Here is a 19,041-nt window from a genome sequence, read left to right as displayed (position 1 = left end):
AGACCAGAAGCCCTAATACATTGTAAACAGCAATGAAGTGCCTGACTGTTGTGTGTTTGTATGAATACACTAAACTTTCATAACTCAAGGAATCTGCTTATAACAATTTGAAAAACTGAGAGCTAGAAATCTCAGTAAATAAAAAGAAAAAATCACACATTTTTTTTTTAAACATCAGTGTGTTCGGGCTCATCAGTTTAAAAGAGGAGTTATGATGAGTAATTTCTTATAATTTCAAACCAACTCTGATCCCAAAGGAAAAAGATTCAAAGTTGCATGGCTCTGAGGTTGTTTATTGTTTCTCAGAAAACTTAACTGGGTTACAAGTTGGTTGCCTGACCAACCTTGTGGCCTTTTATGATGGAGCGACTACACCAGTGGACCAGGGAAGAGCTATGGATGTTGTCTATCTGGAGTTCTGTAAGGTCTTTGACATGGTCCCCCCCAGCATCCTTCTTTCTAAATTGGAGAGATACGTCTGGACTGTTCAGTGAATGAGGAATTGGTTTGATGGTAGCAGTCAATGGTACCCGATGGTACCAGACGGTAGCGGTCCATGTCTCACTGTCCAGATGGAGATCAGTGAAAAGTGGTGTCCCTCAGGTGTCCGTATTAAGACCAGTACTCTTTAATATCTTCATCAATGGCATAGACAGTAGGATCGAGTGCACCTTCAGCAAGTTTGCAGATGACATCAAGCTGAATGTTGCGTTTGACACACCTGAGGGACAGGATGCCATCCAGAGGGACCTGGGCGAGCACAAGAAGTGGGCCTGTGTGAACCTCAGGAGGTTCAACAAGGCCAAGTGCAAAGTCCTGCACCTGGGTTGGAACAACCCCTGGTATCAATACAGGCTGGGGGATGAAGGGATTGGGAGCAGCCCTGAGAACGCCTTGCGGGTACTAGTGGGTGAAAAGCTGGACATGAATTGACAATGTGCGCTTGCAGCCCACAAAGCCAACTGTATCCTGGGCTGCATCAAAAGAAGCGCTGCCAGCAGGTCGAGGGAGCTGATTCTCCCCCTCTACTCTGCTCTCCTGAGACCCCACCTGGAGTACTGTGTCCAGCTCTGTAGCTCTCAGCACAGGAAAGACACGGACCTGTTGGAGCGAGTCCAGAGAAGGGCCACAAAAATGATTAGAGGGATGGAACACCTCTTCTTTGAGGAAAGGCTGAGAGAGTTGGGGTTATTCAACCTGGAGAAGAGAAGGCTTTTGGGAGACCTAATTGTGGCATTTCAGTACTTAAAGGGGGCTTATAATAAGGATGGGGACAAACCCTTTAGAAGGGCTTGTAGTGATAGGGCTAGGGGTAATGGTTTTAAACTAAGATAGATTTAGACTATATAGAAAGAAGACATTTTTTACAATGACAGTGGTGAAACACTGGAAGAAGTTGCCCAGAAATGTGGTAGATGCCTCATCCCCAGCAACATTCAAGGTCAGGTTGGATGGGGCTCTGAGGAACCTGATGTAGTTGAAGATGTCCCTGATCATTGAAGAGGGGTTGGATCCTTTCCAACCCAAACTGTTCTATGATTCTATGATTCAAGTTGTTGCCACTGCTGACATTAACTTAGAAGTGGTGGGACCAAGTTCAGAAGAGAACAGGAAAAGAAATAAACAAATAAATAAAAACAAGTGAGCAAGCTCCCACAAGTATTCAGCTGTCCCAGGTGACTGGGGAATAGTCCTGCCCAAAACATACACAAGGGAGGGCTTGGACATTACACGGCCAAATGATCTGACAGTATCTTATCTAAGTTCTTTAAAACTGTAATTGATTTTAATAAATTCACAATAAATATTTCATCAGTCCTAAAATATGGAAATTCCCCAATCAGGAAGAATTTTTGTGGTTGTTTTTTTTTCCTCAAGATAGATGATGTCATTATTCTATTACTCTGAGATTCTACAGCTACTTGTACCACTGCAACGGAGATGTAAAAGTACCATTATTCTGATTAGGCAGTGTTTTACACTCCACTTTTCAGGACATAAGAATATAATTTTTTTTTCTTTTTCCATTATCAGGCAGTTGAACAGAAAACATTACTGACTGACCTTTATATTAATGAGGCTAAATAATAACACAGATGGCTTCTACTAAGTGAAGGAACTGAAAGTAATGATGTACTATCTTAAGCCAGTGTCCTGCAAAATCAGGGACCAGGATAAAGAGAAATCTGATTATTCTAGCTGAGTAAGAAAGCTCAAATAAACATATCCTCTCTCTGTCTGAATCTTTGGCTACACTAAAAAACTGACTCATTTAAAAGAATGTTTTTTCAAGAGTATATCCCCTTGAAGTAATACCTGAATTTTTCTACACAAAACTGTGATTCAACATCATGAGACAGCTTTTTAGCAAAAATAAGGGTAACAGACTGAGTCCAAGAACTCAGAGATGTATAATGAAATTTCAGCTGTAGGCCTTTCAGTGGCCCAAAGAATGACAAAACAAGAGCAAGAAAGAAATATTATGTGACTTATCTCATGTATCTTTCCCTAGCCAATCATATTTGCATTCAAAACAAACCAGAGCAACCTGAAAATATTGTAGTATGATGTTATTTCTTTTATACATTGCATTTGCAGAGAAAACAACAGAATGTTTCTATACATTTATGAAGGTTTCATAGGTTCACATAGTTCCATTTATAAATTATCACAGTTAATTTGCATTTAACAATAAAAAAATAAAGTAGTACATAAAGACTAAATATGTTTTGTTTTGCTTATAAACTCTCATGTATACAAAATCATTGAAAATTTACTTTACATCCAAATTGCATCTCCTTATTACTGGTAGTTAGCTATAATAATATAAAAGAAAAAGACAACTTCTCCTAAACCAGAGTTTTGATATTTAAAATAGTTCATCCTTATACCATATATGCAGCTTCATTCAGCCACATCTGCTTAACTGTACAATCTATAAAACCACAAAAATGAAAGCCTAAATTATCCCTCCAATAAGGATATTTTTCTGCAAAATTTTCCGTAGTTTTATCACTTACTGGGAGTGGTTTGTGTTGGTTTCATGTGTAGTTCTGGATTTGTCATTAAAGTTGTTTCTTCTGCTAGATCTCACCTTTTAGAGTGCTGAAAAGTGCTCTGAAAACAAATCTATTGAAACGAAACAGAATTCACAGCAAGAGAATTATGTTTGTTTCAAGATGCCTGAAACCCCAGCCTGTTGAGAAACTACTGAAACTCCACTGGACATTTGCATTGTTGGATGGAGTTCCAAAAATTTCAATACCAAGGAGTCAAAGAAATTATTAAACAGAAAAGTTCCAGTAATTGCAAAATATTAGTCTATTCCTCAGGATTGTTCGATAAAATTTCTTTTTTTAAGACTTAGTCCAAACTAGTTTTAAAATGCCTCAGGTGACAGGGCTCCTTCCTTTTGCACAGACTAATAGATCTTCATTGGAACATTTTTCCTGATACCCTAATTGATCTTTTTTTTCAACTTAATCCAGTTACCTGTTTTTGTACACCCTGGAGATATAGTAAATCATTTCTTTCCCTGCTTCTCCAGGTACCATTCAAATAATAATAAATGGTTGCAGTTTCAATTTAGTCACATTTACTTAATTATTTTTTTTTTAAATCTTGCCACACACCCACACATTCAGCATCACATTTCTTGTATTTATCAACAAACCAGAGCCTCCATCAAGACATCAAATACAAAACTGGCAGCTGAGGAACATTTCAGGGGTGGGTGAGGACCACAGAGGTGGGGAACATCAAAGACTGCTGGTACTAAAGAAATAGTTCTGTTGCGATTATCACTGGGATTGAGAAAGCCTGCTATGCAGTTCGGCAGAGTGTGGTGCTTGTGCCCCATCAGATGCAACAGATTGCATCTCCCCTGAGTGTTCAGCTGCTCTAGATACCAATAGTTTCAAATGAGTCTTTGCTTTGGTTCATTTTCTTGACGTTCTTTAAAGAGAGTATAGCTGAAAATTTTCTTCTGATCTCTCCTTTGTTCATAGCTTAATTTCATAAGTTGTCACTACTCAAGACAGACCTAGATGGTTTAGGTGATAATTTCTGGAGGCAATCCCCCTCTACGCTATTCTTTCATGTATTCTTGAAAGACACCACTCTCTTTGATGAGTTGACAGTGGCCCCTCCACATATTTGGACAACAGATCTCAAAAAAGCATATCCATGCCTATATAATAAAGGACTGGTCAAGCAATCATCCAATATGAGAACTGCATTTTGTTACTGGTAATCGAGGAGGCAGCAGTGCTGTTTTGCACTTGTGACATTAATCATATTCTCATTTTGGCCAATATTCCTGAAAACCCTCTATCATTTGCAGAACTTTCTATTGAAATCTATGAAGGAAAAGAAAAAAAAAAAAGACATAGCTATTCCGTCTGAAGTCTGGAATAATTTATGCCACTATAGCAATTTACCAGCATTGATCTCTGTGTAGAAATCCACCTTACATCAGTAGAAAAGGAACAAGGATAAAACATGGCTCATGAAATTGTTTTTCACTTGAGAGTTTTTTAGACAGAATAAGCTGCAGATTGCGCTATGAACATCTTTTCAACCGTAATACATAACCCTTTGAAACAAGAAGAACATGAAACCTAAAGCAAAGAAATTTCAACGGAGGTGGGGAGGAACATGGCAAAAGCCCACAGAGCCACAGAAAATAAGAGATACAAATTTAACTCATTTTTCAGAGACAAGTAAGTGTGGCTATATTAACGTTTAATCCATTGTCTTTGCATTTACAATATAAAGATATACCTCACTATCAGATTATTTGCTACAGAATTCTGTGTTCCATTGCTGTTTGAAACGTCTAAGTATGTTTACCCTCTGGAAGACAGTATCTTTGACTTAAAAGAAAATTGAAGTATTCTGGTTAATTCTGTAACTATTTTCCTTGCATTAGGGAAAGAAAACCACATAAAGGAACACTCAAGTTGTCCTGTTTTTTTCTATGATGCTACTGGAATAAGAGCAAGCAGAATGTGGGGCATGTTAATTTTAGCAGATATTCTAAAGAATATTGTTCCACCTAATACAACAGTTTAGCTGAAACAATAGTGACATAATTGACAAAATTACATAATAATTACAGTGCTTTAGAGTGATCTATATTAAGGTATGACTCATCACTCAATACATAAGAAGGTACAGAACTACGTCAAATCCAGCAGTGCAGTGAAGCATAGGGTAGCTGCAGCCAAAAATGAAATTTAAAATCAGCAGTCTTTCGTTAACAAGCGGGGGGAGGAGAGGAATTAATGGAAAGTATGAGTATGATTTTTGTTTTACTTTAATTAATTAAATTTAAAAAGTGACAAGAAATAATTGTACAATTACAATTAAGATTTACAACTTTTTTAGAAAAATATTTAATTCATTTTACTATTTGAACCTCACGCTTCCTCTGGCAATACTTGTAATAGTTTGCTTTATTGAAAAGGGAGAACTATTCCACACCTCAGTTGGGGAAATGACTGGTGAAGTGGAAAAGCAATGATGGAATTTCCTGAGATAATTACATTTTTTTATTATAATACTTTATCAATGATCATTTTGAAAGAAAAGCTGCACAGTGTAACAATCAAGCATAAAATGCATAACTTCCCATGAAACATTTTGAATGATTTTCTCTAATAGAATTCAATTGAAAATAATTCTTTTAAAAAACTACAGAGGCTGAATAGATGCATGTTGGACAAATCTACATTGAAAATTTCTTCCTTGAATAAGCCTTACTTGTTATGTAAAATTTATATATACCTTCTATCATTTTACTGTCTGTTAATACTTTCCTTGATAATAAACGTAGTCCCAGTTAAAGATATTATTCAACACCACAATTATACTTCATTAGCAAAGTTACTTGGATAAGCTTTTTCTATCAAAAAGTGTGTTGGTTTGTACTCACCAGGTGTAAAATTATACCGAGCAGAAAACCCGATAGATTCCAGCTCACCATCAGCAAAAAATTTAATCCATAGGAATCTGCCACTGGATTTTATCATAGGCGGATTTTGCTGTCCACAGAAACGTCCAATGATTGGGGAAAAGCCAAAAGGTCCATCTCGTACTTCAATATGGTCAAATTTACACTCCCACGAAGGCTCTATGGAATATTTTTCATCAAAGTGTAGTTCAATGCATTGTCTAGGGGCAGCTAGAGATGAAAATAAAATTATTTTATTATTTTCTAAACCAAGACCCTTCAAACATAAAACAAAATTAAAGTAAATTAAATATATCAATTTTGAATGCATCTTAATGTTTTGCTTAAAAATTTGTTTGAAAATTAGTACATCTATGTTTTTATAGATTTTATCACCATCAGTTTACTGATCTATTCTTTTCCTTTCAAAAAGTGCTCATGACAGTAGTTCTTAGCAAAACTAAGAGAGATACCTATGATGTAAGCAAAATACAATTTAGGAACAATAGGTTCAAACACAAAATCTTTCTAAGAAACTTATGCATCTGGAAAACCGGTGTTTTATTAGATTGGGGAGGGCAGGGGAGAATGTTAATCAGAATACTCTTTTACCTAATGTTCACAAAGATGAAGGAAAAACTGATCAGAACTGTGCTATACTTAGAAGGACAAATTCTGTTTCTATATGTATTGCAGTTAATGACAGGCTTGACTGTAATTGCTTTTACTCAGAATTACTTACCATCTCTTTCGAAACACAAGGACAAGTGTAGTGAATTCTCATTTAAGAAACAAGATAAGGATGAAGCAAAATTAATGTCTACCTAAAGAGCAAACAATATTCTACTGAAAACTTTGAAGAAACTTTATAGCGGCCACTTAATTAGACATAAAACCCATCTTTATTGAAAGATACTAAGGCTAGTGGCAGTGAGGATGATCTCTAACAGAAATATTCCCCGGCATCTCCTGCATAAAGCAAAATAATTACTGGTTGAATTATAGTATTTCCTTAAAAGGCGAAAAAAATAAATCATGTTTTTGTCTACAAATTTTAAGAGCTGCGGCACCCCTGGCATGTGCTGTTCCTCTGCTTAATCCTGTCCATAGCAAAAAATGCGTGCCTTCAGTGTACAGATCACGGTGCGACATAGCCTTTTGCTGACAAAGCCTTCTGCTAAGGCAACGGTTTGTTGTGTCATTGCATGCTGTGACTCACATGGGATCGAGTCCTACACTTTGCACATATTAGAAGAGGTTGAAATTGTTATGAGCTTTGCCTGAGTTACCATTTTTTTCACATTAAAACATGCGAAATCAAACTCCAAGCCGAGTGCCTAAGCTTAACATGGAAACTGCTGTCACTCCAGCAGTCAGCATCCTTCCATTTCTCTCCTCAGAAATAATAGCAGCACTATCAGTGTGACCAGAACCTAGATCTTGTATGTATTTTGAAATGTTTTAAGTTGGAGCTTTTGGGATGACTGCATTACTTACTTAAGAAGAGAGACTATTTAAAATTAACTAAATAAGAAGACATTAGGTAAATCTTACAATCGTTACACAAGATCACACAGTCAGATCCCATTTACAACTATTTCGTGCAAATAAATACAACCTAGTTTTATGAGAAGGATTGAAGAAGTAACTTAATAATACAGGTTATTCAAGAAGAAAGAATCTTTTTATAGCTTTACATTCAATGTTAATATAATCAAGTGATCCATGTTTATTGAAATACTTATTTTAGAGTAGGAAAGAAACCTTGCCTACTGTTCTCAATTTGAAGAAATTCACATACAGAAAAGTACTTACTATTGGCTCATTGTTATTTATACCAGTGCATAGGAAATTTGTGATCTTTGTGCCCATATAAATTCACTAGCAAAATCAAAACCTAAAACATTACATATAATTGCACCAAATTCACAGCCCGTGGAAATGAAACTACTTTGAAAGTGTGAAAAAACTCACAAAATTAAAATCTGATAATAAAGCTTGTAAAAAAGATCTTACTAATGCTACTCTTGGTAGCATTTTAGATTATAGTGAAAGACTGAATCACTGGAAGACATCATCGATTAGTTTTTTTCAGATGTTTCTACCCTTGACTTCACCTATTTATAACAAATATTGATTTAAACTTAACTAAGCAATACTAAAGCAGAAGAGAGCAATCAACACCTTTCAATCTATGATTGTACTTTGTATGCTCTTATTCCATTTAAGGAGATTTGTTGAGAACTACTCATCATTCACCTAGGGATTGCAGAGTCAGGTATCAGAAACTCCATCCTGGCAATGCTTTACATCATCTTAAGAATCCTTATTAAGGCTTGAAAGTCTCATATACTCTGCATTAAAATATTATACTATTAACCTACATAAACTCTGTTGTAATTTTTTAGTGTTGGAAACTAGATATGAAGATGAATTCCACTAGTATTACTAGTGTCAGACAGCATCATACCACAGTGTGTGGCTGCTCTGCTTTCCACGGCAACAAAGAGATACCTGCTTCAAAAATGGTCTATGCCATTGTTCTTGTGTATACGCCATTATACATTTGTAATAAATTTGTCCTTTATCAGCTTCCTGTGTTAGGACTTCACTACTCCATTTCATACCAATAGGAGTCTTAGAAGCGCTGGCCCATAATTAAACCCTTAACAGGTCTTCTCTGGATGCAAGACTCGTGTAACACATGATAAAAATGGGTATGAGGCCCTTGAGCTTGGTCATTTTATATGATTTTGAAAAGAAGCTTTAAAGCTATTTATAGCTTCAGTATAATATAAAAGGAGTCTTTGTGGGTAAAAGAGAATCAGACCTACACTTACACATGAGACCTATTGACTTGGTGAAAGCTAAGCCTGAGAAAAGACTGCTCAGGTTCCACAACCTCTATATAGCAGTCTGAATCTCACATTGCAAGCTAGTTTTAGGATCAGAATATTGCTATAGTTTACTCTCCTCTGCTTTTATTTATTTTTCAACAAAGTCAAGATGAGGCTCTTCCTATGAAGCTCAGTTCTTGCCAAGAAGGTCAGAGAGAATCACATCAGCTCAAGAAGGGTTCAAGGAAGAGTTTCTACTTTCCCTCAAAGCTCCCATGTGTAGAGGCTGCTCCACTTTAAGAATGGAGCATTGACTATTCATTAGCACCGTTTCCCCGCTGATAAATAAGACAAGGCTAGGGAATGAGATTAGGGGCTGAACCACTGACCATTCACACTCCTTAAATGTTAAAATCGCCTCCTGGCATCATTTGGGCCATGCCAGTCAGAACTGCCAAAACCCATTCTCGGGCATGATGTGGTGGTTCGCATCAGTCAAGGACCATTCACGGCAAGCAGCTTGCATCTGTACTCTTGACTGGGAAGGGGAAGGGAGTTAATCTGTACATGCATGATTGTGTCTATCAATTTTAAGGCTAGTGAACATTTCCTGACCTGTTTTAGGTATTAGCATAGGTACTGCCTGCGTCCCAGCCTGCTCTGCAAGCTAGTCCAAACAGGACGAGGTCCTTTCTCCTAACTCTTACACGGAATACATCACTTCATGTTTCTGTAACTGTGAGAACTGTGGTGATCACAAAAGATTGGGCAAAGGAAGGAAGGGGTCCTATACACACATCCATGCACCTTTTCATCATGTGCTTTTAAAGACACCTCCATGCTTCATCTTATAAGATATTTAGAGTTAAATGGTTTTTTTGCAATAATTTACCTAAGAAACAAAATTATTGAAATCTTCCTGGAAATTACCATAAGGGATGAAAACACACAATTCAAACTCCCAATTTTAACTCCCTTTTAGAGAAAAATGTATTGTTTTGGACTTATACTCTGTCTTTAGTAAAGAGTTTCTTTGCCGAATGCAAGCTAAAACAAGCAGGTATTGTATAAATACGCATCTTGTGCCACAGCTTTTGCAACAAAGTCTGTGCAACTGTGGTCACAGTAAAACTTACAGAAATAGAGTGAGAACAAGTCCAGAATAATAACTAATAATAATGTATGTACAGCTACAGAAGAACAGAACAAAACAAACAAACAAAAAGCCCCAAACATGAGGTTCTTCCAGACTGGATTGGAATCTGGCAATCTAATCAGAAAAGGAGTGATGGAGTGGTCATTTCTGGTATCCTGATTCACAGGTAAAGCCCATACACGTTGTCAGAACTTTTTATGTGGCTGCAATGTCAGGAAAAGTTTTTGTTAAGTCCAAATAAAATATATTGAGGCTGTCTCATAGAATTATTTTACTTCACATCTTAAAAATCTTCCATATTTAGCTTCCAATTATCTTTCTTCAAAAATGTTTAATAGCATGGAAAGACTACTTAATGCTTGCATGTCTTGTCATATTTTTCATCTAATTATCTTACACGAGTGCTGTCTTGAGATTTTACATTCAGTGAAAAAAAAGGCATTGGGTTCCAACTTGCGGTAGAAGAACAGTTGCAGCAAAAACACACAATTAAGGTTTTAATTCTGATCAGCCTCTAAGTCTGTGTAACTGACAGCTGAAGTTAGGTGAAAAATCTGTTTCAATTTACCAGACTGCATGGAAATGAGACACTGAATTCGACACCTAGCCCCATCTATCTGAGCTGCTACACTACTAATAGTTTTCAATAATCCTTGGGTTTTTGGGTTGTCCAGCTATTATTGGTAAGAAAGCCACCTATAGCCTCCTTTCAAAAGAGGATTCTTTCCTTGTTTTGATGAAAAACTTTTTGAACACAAAAATCACTGTGAAATACAAAAGGACTTTGAGCAGAGATTTTTCATACAGTGATATGTGACCATTTTCTAACACCTGTGAAATATCTAGGATTAAAGAGTTCAATGGTCTTTAGTGAAAACACGGAAGACCTTTGAGAGAGCCAACTCTAAATGTAACACAAACATGAAGCGGAAGATTTATTTCATATCTCTGTTAAACAGTTCTAGTCCATGACTATATTTATAAATAAGCATTTAATTATTAAAAACTGAAGAATGGATAAAGTCTTACAAGTATTTCACTTACAGGACTTTCAAACAAATTCTTAAGATATATTGTGTAAAGTATGACTATCCCACTTCCCAAATATTTTTAACACAAACAAAACTTTGCTCCTACAAAACTTCCTGTGCAAATTTGCCTTTGGAGCACCCATGCCAAATTTTCTGCAGCCTGGCAAAGGCTAATGCTACCATTGCTGCAGTTGTGCTGGGCAGCTGTGAATTTTGCTGGGTTAGAGTCATGACTATGAGAAACGAGGGTCAAATTGGGTCCAACAGGGAATTTAATGTGTACACTCAGCTATTTCCTACGTTTTATATATGCCCAATAAGACTGAAATTAAAAAAAAAAAAAGATCAAATTCTAAATGCATTTTGAAAGGCAGATGGGATTCACCAGAAGTTCCTCTATAGCATAATAATTTTTGTACTGAGTCCATGACTTCTGGATGACCTAAAGGATTTTTTTTAGAAAGGCATCCAATCTGGACTTTAAAATTCCAAGTTGTTCCAATAGTTAATTATCATTACTACTAAAATAGAAGAAAAGAAAAAAAAATACGAAAAGAAAAAGAAACTTCTAGCTCTTTGATCTACTTACGCCTTCAACTGCTAGGATAGAAGCTTCTGCAGTCAGAAATCCTCTTCTTTTTTAGAAACTCACAGTCTATGATCATGGCAATTTTTGCCAGCTCCTTTACTTCACCAAAGTAATTTTGAAATGATAAAAGGCTTGCATATATTTCACATGAGCTACAATGTGGGGGGAAAAACTGTATCATGAGATGAAATTCAATGTTTTTACAACACTACATCCTGGAGTCCTCACTCAGGTCCGCTGAAGTCCGTAGGAATTGTGTTTGAGGGAAGTCATCACAATTTGCCCTAGATTGTCTTTGCAAAAGTGAAGGAAAGGCAGCAAACAGGCAGGAAGGAACCTGGTGATTCACATAATTATCTAAACTCCCACCACAGAGCTGCCAGTATGGTATATAGAGCCCTGGTACACGTAACTTTCTAAGACATAAAAAGGGGAGAAAGCAATGTGGGAATGCTATTATGGATGACACTGACAGTCCCTCTAGTTTGGTACTTGTTATTCAACAGCAACCAGAAGCTATTTGAAGCGTGTTGGATTCTTAATAATAAATACAGGAATAAGATGCATATAGAGACGTTTCTGGCTTACTCTAAAACTGAATGGATGTTTACGTCCTGGATTAGCAAGGATTATCCACTCCATAGATTGTTATCCTACCTCAGAGATGTTATTATTAGTAAAATAATTAATCCTTTTTTTGAAATCCTTTAACTTCAATATCTTATGCCAATGAGTTCCACAGAATACAAAAGAGGAAAAGTTTTCACTTGCTAGCCGTCTTTATCATTTTCTGTTGTCTTCGTGTTTTGTAAAAAGAATAAATATGAACAAATATTTGCCTCTAATTACAAAGTAATTTTTGTTGCCCTTGAGTGTTTTGCATTTTGCCTCTTTTGAAAACTGTCACTTTTTAAAATGTCATTGCTCAGATGTCTTACTATATCTCTGTTTATATTTGTGACATTTTTCACATGACTATTCCCAATCTTTTTAGAAGACAGAAATGGGCAGGGGGATATCAGCGCTGAAAATGTTGTGCAGTATACTGACAGAGCTGCTGTCAGAAGAGGTTTTAAAATACCCTGGTACAATCCAAACTGTTGATTATGGCTGGACAGGATGCAGAAAATATTGATGTCGTAAGAAATTACGTGCAACTGGTTTTTGACAGATTGATTTTTCCCGTAAAATATAGCAAGATGTCTGTTGAATTTGGATTATTCCTTCTGCTATACATTGCTCCATATTTGTGAACATGGAGCATCTTCATCATTGAAGCTGTTTGATTAAATCTTTCCTTCCTAAATTGTTCTTAGACATTTCCAATTTGAGCTATTTCAATAGCATATCTTGACACCTTTCAACTAACTAACTATCTTTTTATAAGTACTTCACTAATATAATAAAGACAAAGGTCTTTACAATAAATGTCTTTCAGGCACCTTCTTACTAAGATGAGGAACACCTTATGGCCTGATATACTGGACTAGTTTTAGAAAAATGGCTATATTTTATTTCTTTTTCCACACCCTTTCTCTTTAATGATAAAACACATCCCTGTTTCAGATCCTTAAAGATAAAATTGGCTTACTGCTTCCCAGTCTCACAGGAACATTAAAAAGATCATTTGATTAATATATGCAAAAAGATCTGGATCTAGCAATGTAAGTGTAACAAAAATCTAACACTAACTAGTGCATATTAAATCTATAAATTTATCTGGTTTGTTTTCCATTTTATTTTTATTTTGAATCAATTACTAAACCATGAAAGAACTTAAATGTTTACTATGTGTCTGCTTAAATTCTGGACTCAAAAGGGAAGACTAGACAGCCATAAATTTTCTTTAAAGGGCTTGTTTGACTCCATGATTTATAATCAAGTCTTTACTTCTGACTTCAGTCAGGTTACCTAGTGCTAATGTGGAATTCAGAGAACTCAGTTATTTTGCTCTGATTTTTTTTTCCTAACCAATACATACAACGTTTTCTGTCCATCATTTCTCTGGAAGATTTTTATGAAATATATTTCTTTAGTAACTAAGCATGAGATTTGGAAAGGCAGACTGGTTTCTAAAAGTGCCTAGTCAGGGGTTCTAAAGCGGCTAATACAATTTGAATTAGTTACACACCTTTGAAGATCCGTCTCGGAACTACCTGCATCTTTAGTTAAATAAGTATTTTTATAATTCCTGGTTCCATCATTTGTTGTTAATAATCTGTCCAACTAAGCATCGACAGAACAAGCGTCAGTGTTGTACTCTGCATGTAGTCACAACCCATGAACGAATCTTCTTCGTTCCAATGACTTACCATTCTGTACCTGATTCATCTTTTCTGCTACTAAGCTCTGACAGTATCTAATCTCTATTACTTTCCACAAATTCATTTTTACAACAATCCTTTCAACATCCATTGTTCTAGGACTGATGAAAAGAAACCATGTAACTTGCTTGTAATATACATCTAACCTTTCTTAGAGAATGTCCATGCCTGCAACTGCCTACTTTTTAAAAACTGTGTCTTATAGCTGCGTGGTGTTTATTCTTTTCTGGTTTTCTTTTGATTTTTTTTTTCATTTATTTTCATCTCTCATGAACACTTGGATGGAAAATAATTTTTACGCTCGCTATATGGATATTTTCTGTATGGTTTTCTTTACTGTTCTTTGCCTAGCTATGCTTGTCATCCCTGATTCAGTTATGATAAGCTTAAAATACCTATATGGAAGTCAAAAGCATTTTTGTTTCCAGTGTTCACTTTTTAAACTAATTTTAAAATATTATTTCTTTGATCATATTACAATATTTTAGGTTCTATTCATTTTCTGAATATCCTGAAATAAATTACACTGTGTTTATTATGAAGTGACTCATGCATACTTACCACCTGAACTAATTTATGAGTGATGTCAGGAAATAAATCAAATATTTTCCAGTATTTCTTAGTATGCTCTACAAAATTTTTAATTTTTTTTTACCAAAAAAAAAAAAAGTGCAGACATAGAGCTTCTCTAAATCTTGTGTTTTGAAAAGATTTATCATGATCATATGGGCTTTACCTACTCTTCACATATAATAAAATAAAACACTTTTTTTTAATACATTTGATGATAGAATATAAAGATTCTTCAGCTGGTCACCTTCTATAATGTAGACACACTCTCTGTCAGGAGGATACTTGTTGGGGTAATTGGGAGAAGTGAAGATGCCTCCTTCTGCATATTTTGTCCAAGTTCCACACTGCACTGGTTTCTGTCCTTCGGAAGTAGTTTGCTTTTCTGTGAAACAATCACATTAAGCATTATATCATTATCTCACAAATTATTATGTCCCTACGACAATTAGAACTCTCTACAGAATAAAACAGTCCCTTCTGTCTGTGGCGCCAGATTTTTTCTACTGAGACTAAAAGTATAAACCATTGACCTGCGGGAAAACAAGGCTATTCTTTAGGGGTACGAACGTATAATTCTTACTCAAAACATTTTTTCAAAGCAGAGAAGAGGCTTGGATGTCTAGGGGAAGACATATTGATACTGTTTTTTAAATAATAACCTTGTAGAGAAAGCACGTGCTCAAGAAGTGGGAGACGAGTTTCCCACTCATGTATCTCAAAAGGCTCAAGCATGTGCTCTGTCAGCAAGCTACATATTGTAAAACAGGAATACATCAGAGTTGTAAAATCAAGAAAAAAAAACAGAATTACGACAGAATATATGAATTGTTTTAAATTCACAGCAGTTTGACTTTATATATTCAGCAGGCAGAGATAGACGGGGGAATTCCTGGATTCTGGTTCGTAGATTATTTTTATCTCGCTGTTTGCTGTAAAATTAATAAATAACTCTGAGGCTACGAGTCACAGCCCAGAACTTTCCTCCTCTTAGGTGAATCATCAGAGAGTAGAGTCAGACCTTCTTGTTTGCTTTCTTCTGAGCCCTGAAACTCTTGCACTCGTTTCTGCTCATTGGCAGAAAGCCTGGAGACAAAGGTTTGAGTCTTTTCTGGCTGAAGAAGATGAAGAATCACTTGCTGGGCATCATGCTTTAACAAGCAGGCTAAAATAAGACGGATTGTTCAGGGGGAAAAATACCTAAGTTTGCATTAAAAGTAAGGATAGTAGATTCTAGATCTCACACAGGTGTCTGAAGAGGACTCCTGTGGTTTGCTCCGAATGTGGTATCTATATCCAAGCAGTATCCCATCTAACTTAAGCCTCTAATGTGTAGAGCCAAGTCATTTGAGGGTCCCTCCTATGATCAATGGAGGGATACAAGCACCTTCCAACGATGATCTTAACCACCCGAGATCTGACTTATGCTCTGCAAGCATTTCTCTTTCTTCCTGGTCTGTATCCAAGCTGAGTGAAACACGGATCCCAATTTCCTGAAATGAATTCAAGCCTGCAGGGACCGAGCATTCAGACACAAATTCAGACACACACCATGCTTAGCAACTCTCCCTACTTGTCTGTCACCACACTTAGCATCCAGGGCCTTTAAGAACCTCTTTCTAACACCACCAACTTCAGATTTGGAATTCTACTTCAACAAGCAACAAGATCTTAAGAGTAGATAGCCCAATGCCCAAACTGGACATCCCAATTTGAAAGTGGGGGCACTTTAGAGTCTTTAGTTAGAGTCAGGCAGAGTCTTTAGTTAGAGTCAGGCTGAGTCTTTAGTTAGATCTAGCTGTGCATCAGGTCACTAACTTGTTAAAAAAAGTACCACTGGATTTTCGTGTGTGTACAGGCACACTAGTACTCAAAGCAAATGAACAAAGGACAAACACTGGAAGTAGGCAACTACTAAAAATTTCAAGAACTAAACTAAAAACTCAAATCCATACTTTGGACTCTAATATATAATATCTGAAAAAAATGTCTGAAGTTTACATACCTGTTCCTTTTTTGGTTGCCCCAGACAAATGTAGAATGATTAGACTTGCTACAACTGAAAGAGAAATATGCATTAGATACCACTGTGTGATAGTGCCTGCAATTAAATCAATTGTAACCATCTATCTTAGAAGAATACAAGTTAAATAGAATTACCGTAAAAAAAAAGTTTCATGCTTACTTGCATCTTTAAATTGCACATTTTGTATAAACAAGTTTCTTTGTGATCTGTCCTTGGAAGTGTTTATCGTAGTAAATGTATCCAAATACAGAGGAGATCTTTTGGCTTGAAAACAAAATTCCCAGGCACTGATGTTTCCCTCCTATTTCATTTTTTTTTTAATATTAGAGAAAACCATTTCACCAATATTTATTTATATAATCACAGCTTGGGCCAGTAACAGAAAAGCGGCTGACCTTACAGAATGGTTCAGGCTGGAAGGGACCTTAAAGATCATCTAGTTCCTAGTTTAACGGAGGGAGACAAAGGCCTGCTAAGTTGCAGTGCCACTGGTCTCACATCTCTTGCTATAGCATAATAAAATTTGAAAATGAGTATTGGGACTGTGAAAGAAGTGAGGGGTTGAGTTCTTCACATCCATCACAGCATTTGCAAATCCCCAGTGAAGTAAATTATTGCGTGTGCTTAACAGTCTCATTAATCTAGTTTGTTTGACTTGTCGAGAGGATGTTGCTTTGTGCTGCAGTGAATCTGCATCCCATTTTACAAAGAGAAATCTCCTATCTCCAACCATGATAGGACAGCTGTGCCTCTGGGGAACAAATGTGGTTTTTCTCACATGGACTTTAACCTGGAGCTAATTCCTGAGTTTCTGGGAGTTTACGAATATGACATTTTAAGTAGAAAAAGCTAAAAGGCAAGTACTTAGGCCAGTGGTAATGAGGTTGCTTGGGAAGATCAAAGTGACTAGTTGGCTACCTGATGCAGAAATTATGCACTGATTTTCTTGCCATCACCCATATCTTTTTTAGCTATTGGAGAAAATGGGATAGCAATAGCAAAAGAGAACAGATCCATCAGTTCCTGGAGTGCTCGGGATTTTGACCCCAGATAGTTTGGCATTAAGCCCAGACATAGTGCCCAGACTGCACTAAAGTTAAAGTGGAGATGAAGTTGTGTGTTTATTCTGAGTATTTTGGATTGATCAGCTGCCATTCGTATTGTTGCTTGTGATGAGGAATTGATGGACCTGTGGTCTTTAACAAATATAAATGAATGGCATACTTTCCTCTTCTTATCCCCAAGAGACACCAAAAGGCATCATGGGCTAGTGATTAGGTACCTAAATGATGCCTTCAGAAATGGTGCTTGCATCATTTTCAACTTCTAAACTGCAAATTGTGTACCATTTTTACCCCGAAGGAAGCCAGTGTCTCTATATTTCCAGTATTCTGCTGGCATTAGGATCTCTATTTCTATGCCTTTAACCCCTCCCATGTGACAGAGGGTTTGAGGCATGGATGATGGCTACCTTTTCAAACAGGGAAAGGCTGAAATGCTGGGAAAATGAAGGTTTGGCAGCATATTCACTATTTCTTGGTCAGGCTCACAGCCCCTGTGTCTTTTTGAATCCCCCAGCTAACAGAGACGGATGTTGGCAGGGCTGGTAGTTAAAAACTCCTCTGTGTCATGGGCATTCAGTGAGAACATTATATCTTCTGCTCGGATCTGAATGCTACCCAACCATTCATGCCCTTAACTCTCCTCAGGGATGGATTCTGGAAATACATGCTAGCTGGGACTCTGCCTGCCGGCTCTGTCAGAATCTGAAGGGGATGAAGGATTCGCCCATTTACTAAGTTGCTCATTTACTTTCACTGTGTTTCACGCAGTGAACATAGTGCATCTACGCCTGTAATCCTCACCAATCAAAACCTAATTTCTCAATAGCGTAAGGTGTGCTGTTGTTTGAATACAGAGCCAGCTGCTGGTGTTCTTTCTGCCCATGAATTTATGGCAGCTAAATAGGAGGCACAGCAGCTAAGCAAACCCCGTGTGAGAAATGTTTTTCTCTTAGGCAATTAATAATAACTCATATCTGATTCTTACAGGTTCATTTCAAGCACCTTTATCTATTAGTTCTCCCCTTCTTTTTTATATGGAAAAAATAGAAGTTCAGAGAGGTAAAGAGAGTTGGTCCAAGTCACTGAGATATTATTACCAAGATGACAGAAAAAACACAAGTCTCTTCAATTCCAGCTGTAACCGCTAGAAAGGATGCTTCCAAGTTGCAAAGCTATGTTTTTCCAAAGCAAGGAGCTATACTTGCATATCATCATGGCAGTATTGACTACTAATAAGGAGTCAAAATAATCTTGAAAATAAAATGAAATAGGCAAGAAGGCACTAAAAGACTAAGTAAGTTTTTTCTGGACACACCATATCTAACATTTGGATAGATGGAGAGAAATACTTCTATATTTCAAAAAAAAGAAAGCCTTTAGTGGCGCTAACACTAGCATCACCAAAATCTATATATTGCCAGAAAGTAACTAAAATTGTGAGCTTTATGGGAAAAGATAACACGATATTTTTTACTTCCAGAGTCAAAGTAC

The 19,041-nt window shown here is 36.6% G+C and overlaps 1 protein-coding gene across 5 annotated transcripts in view; it reads right to left on the bottom strand.

Annotated features, from left to right (window-relative positions):
* Positions 1-19,041, bottom strand: part of NETO1 (neuropilin and tolloid like 1) — a 73,264-nt gene that overhangs the window by 51,109 nt on the left and 3,114 nt on the right. For all 5 annotated transcript variants that reach the window (XR_010069991.1, XM_063326434.1, XM_063326436.1 and 2 more), the window contains 3 exons: positions 16,466-16,519; positions 14,708-14,845; positions 5,936-6,184 (listed from right to left, as the gene is read on the bottom strand). Coding sequence is in view for 4 of the 5 variants with exons in the window: in XM_063326434.1 (XP_063182504.1) it covers positions 5,936-6,184; positions 14,708-14,845; positions 16,466-16,519 (441 nt within the window). In the remaining variant the exon portion in view is untranslated. The remainder of the gene's footprint in view (positions 1-5,935; positions 6,185-14,707; positions 14,846-16,465; positions 16,520-19,041) is intronic.

This window comes from Chroicocephalus ridibundus, chromosome 2, assembly GCF_963924245.1.
Source record: "Chroicocephalus ridibundus chromosome 2, bChrRid1.1, whole genome shotgun sequence".
NCBI lineage: Eukaryota > Metazoa > Chordata > Aves > Charadriiformes > Laridae > Chroicocephalus > Chroicocephalus ridibundus.
The sequence above is the reverse complement of the archived record's forward strand: the minus strand, read 5'-3'. Positions and strand labels throughout refer to the sequence as shown.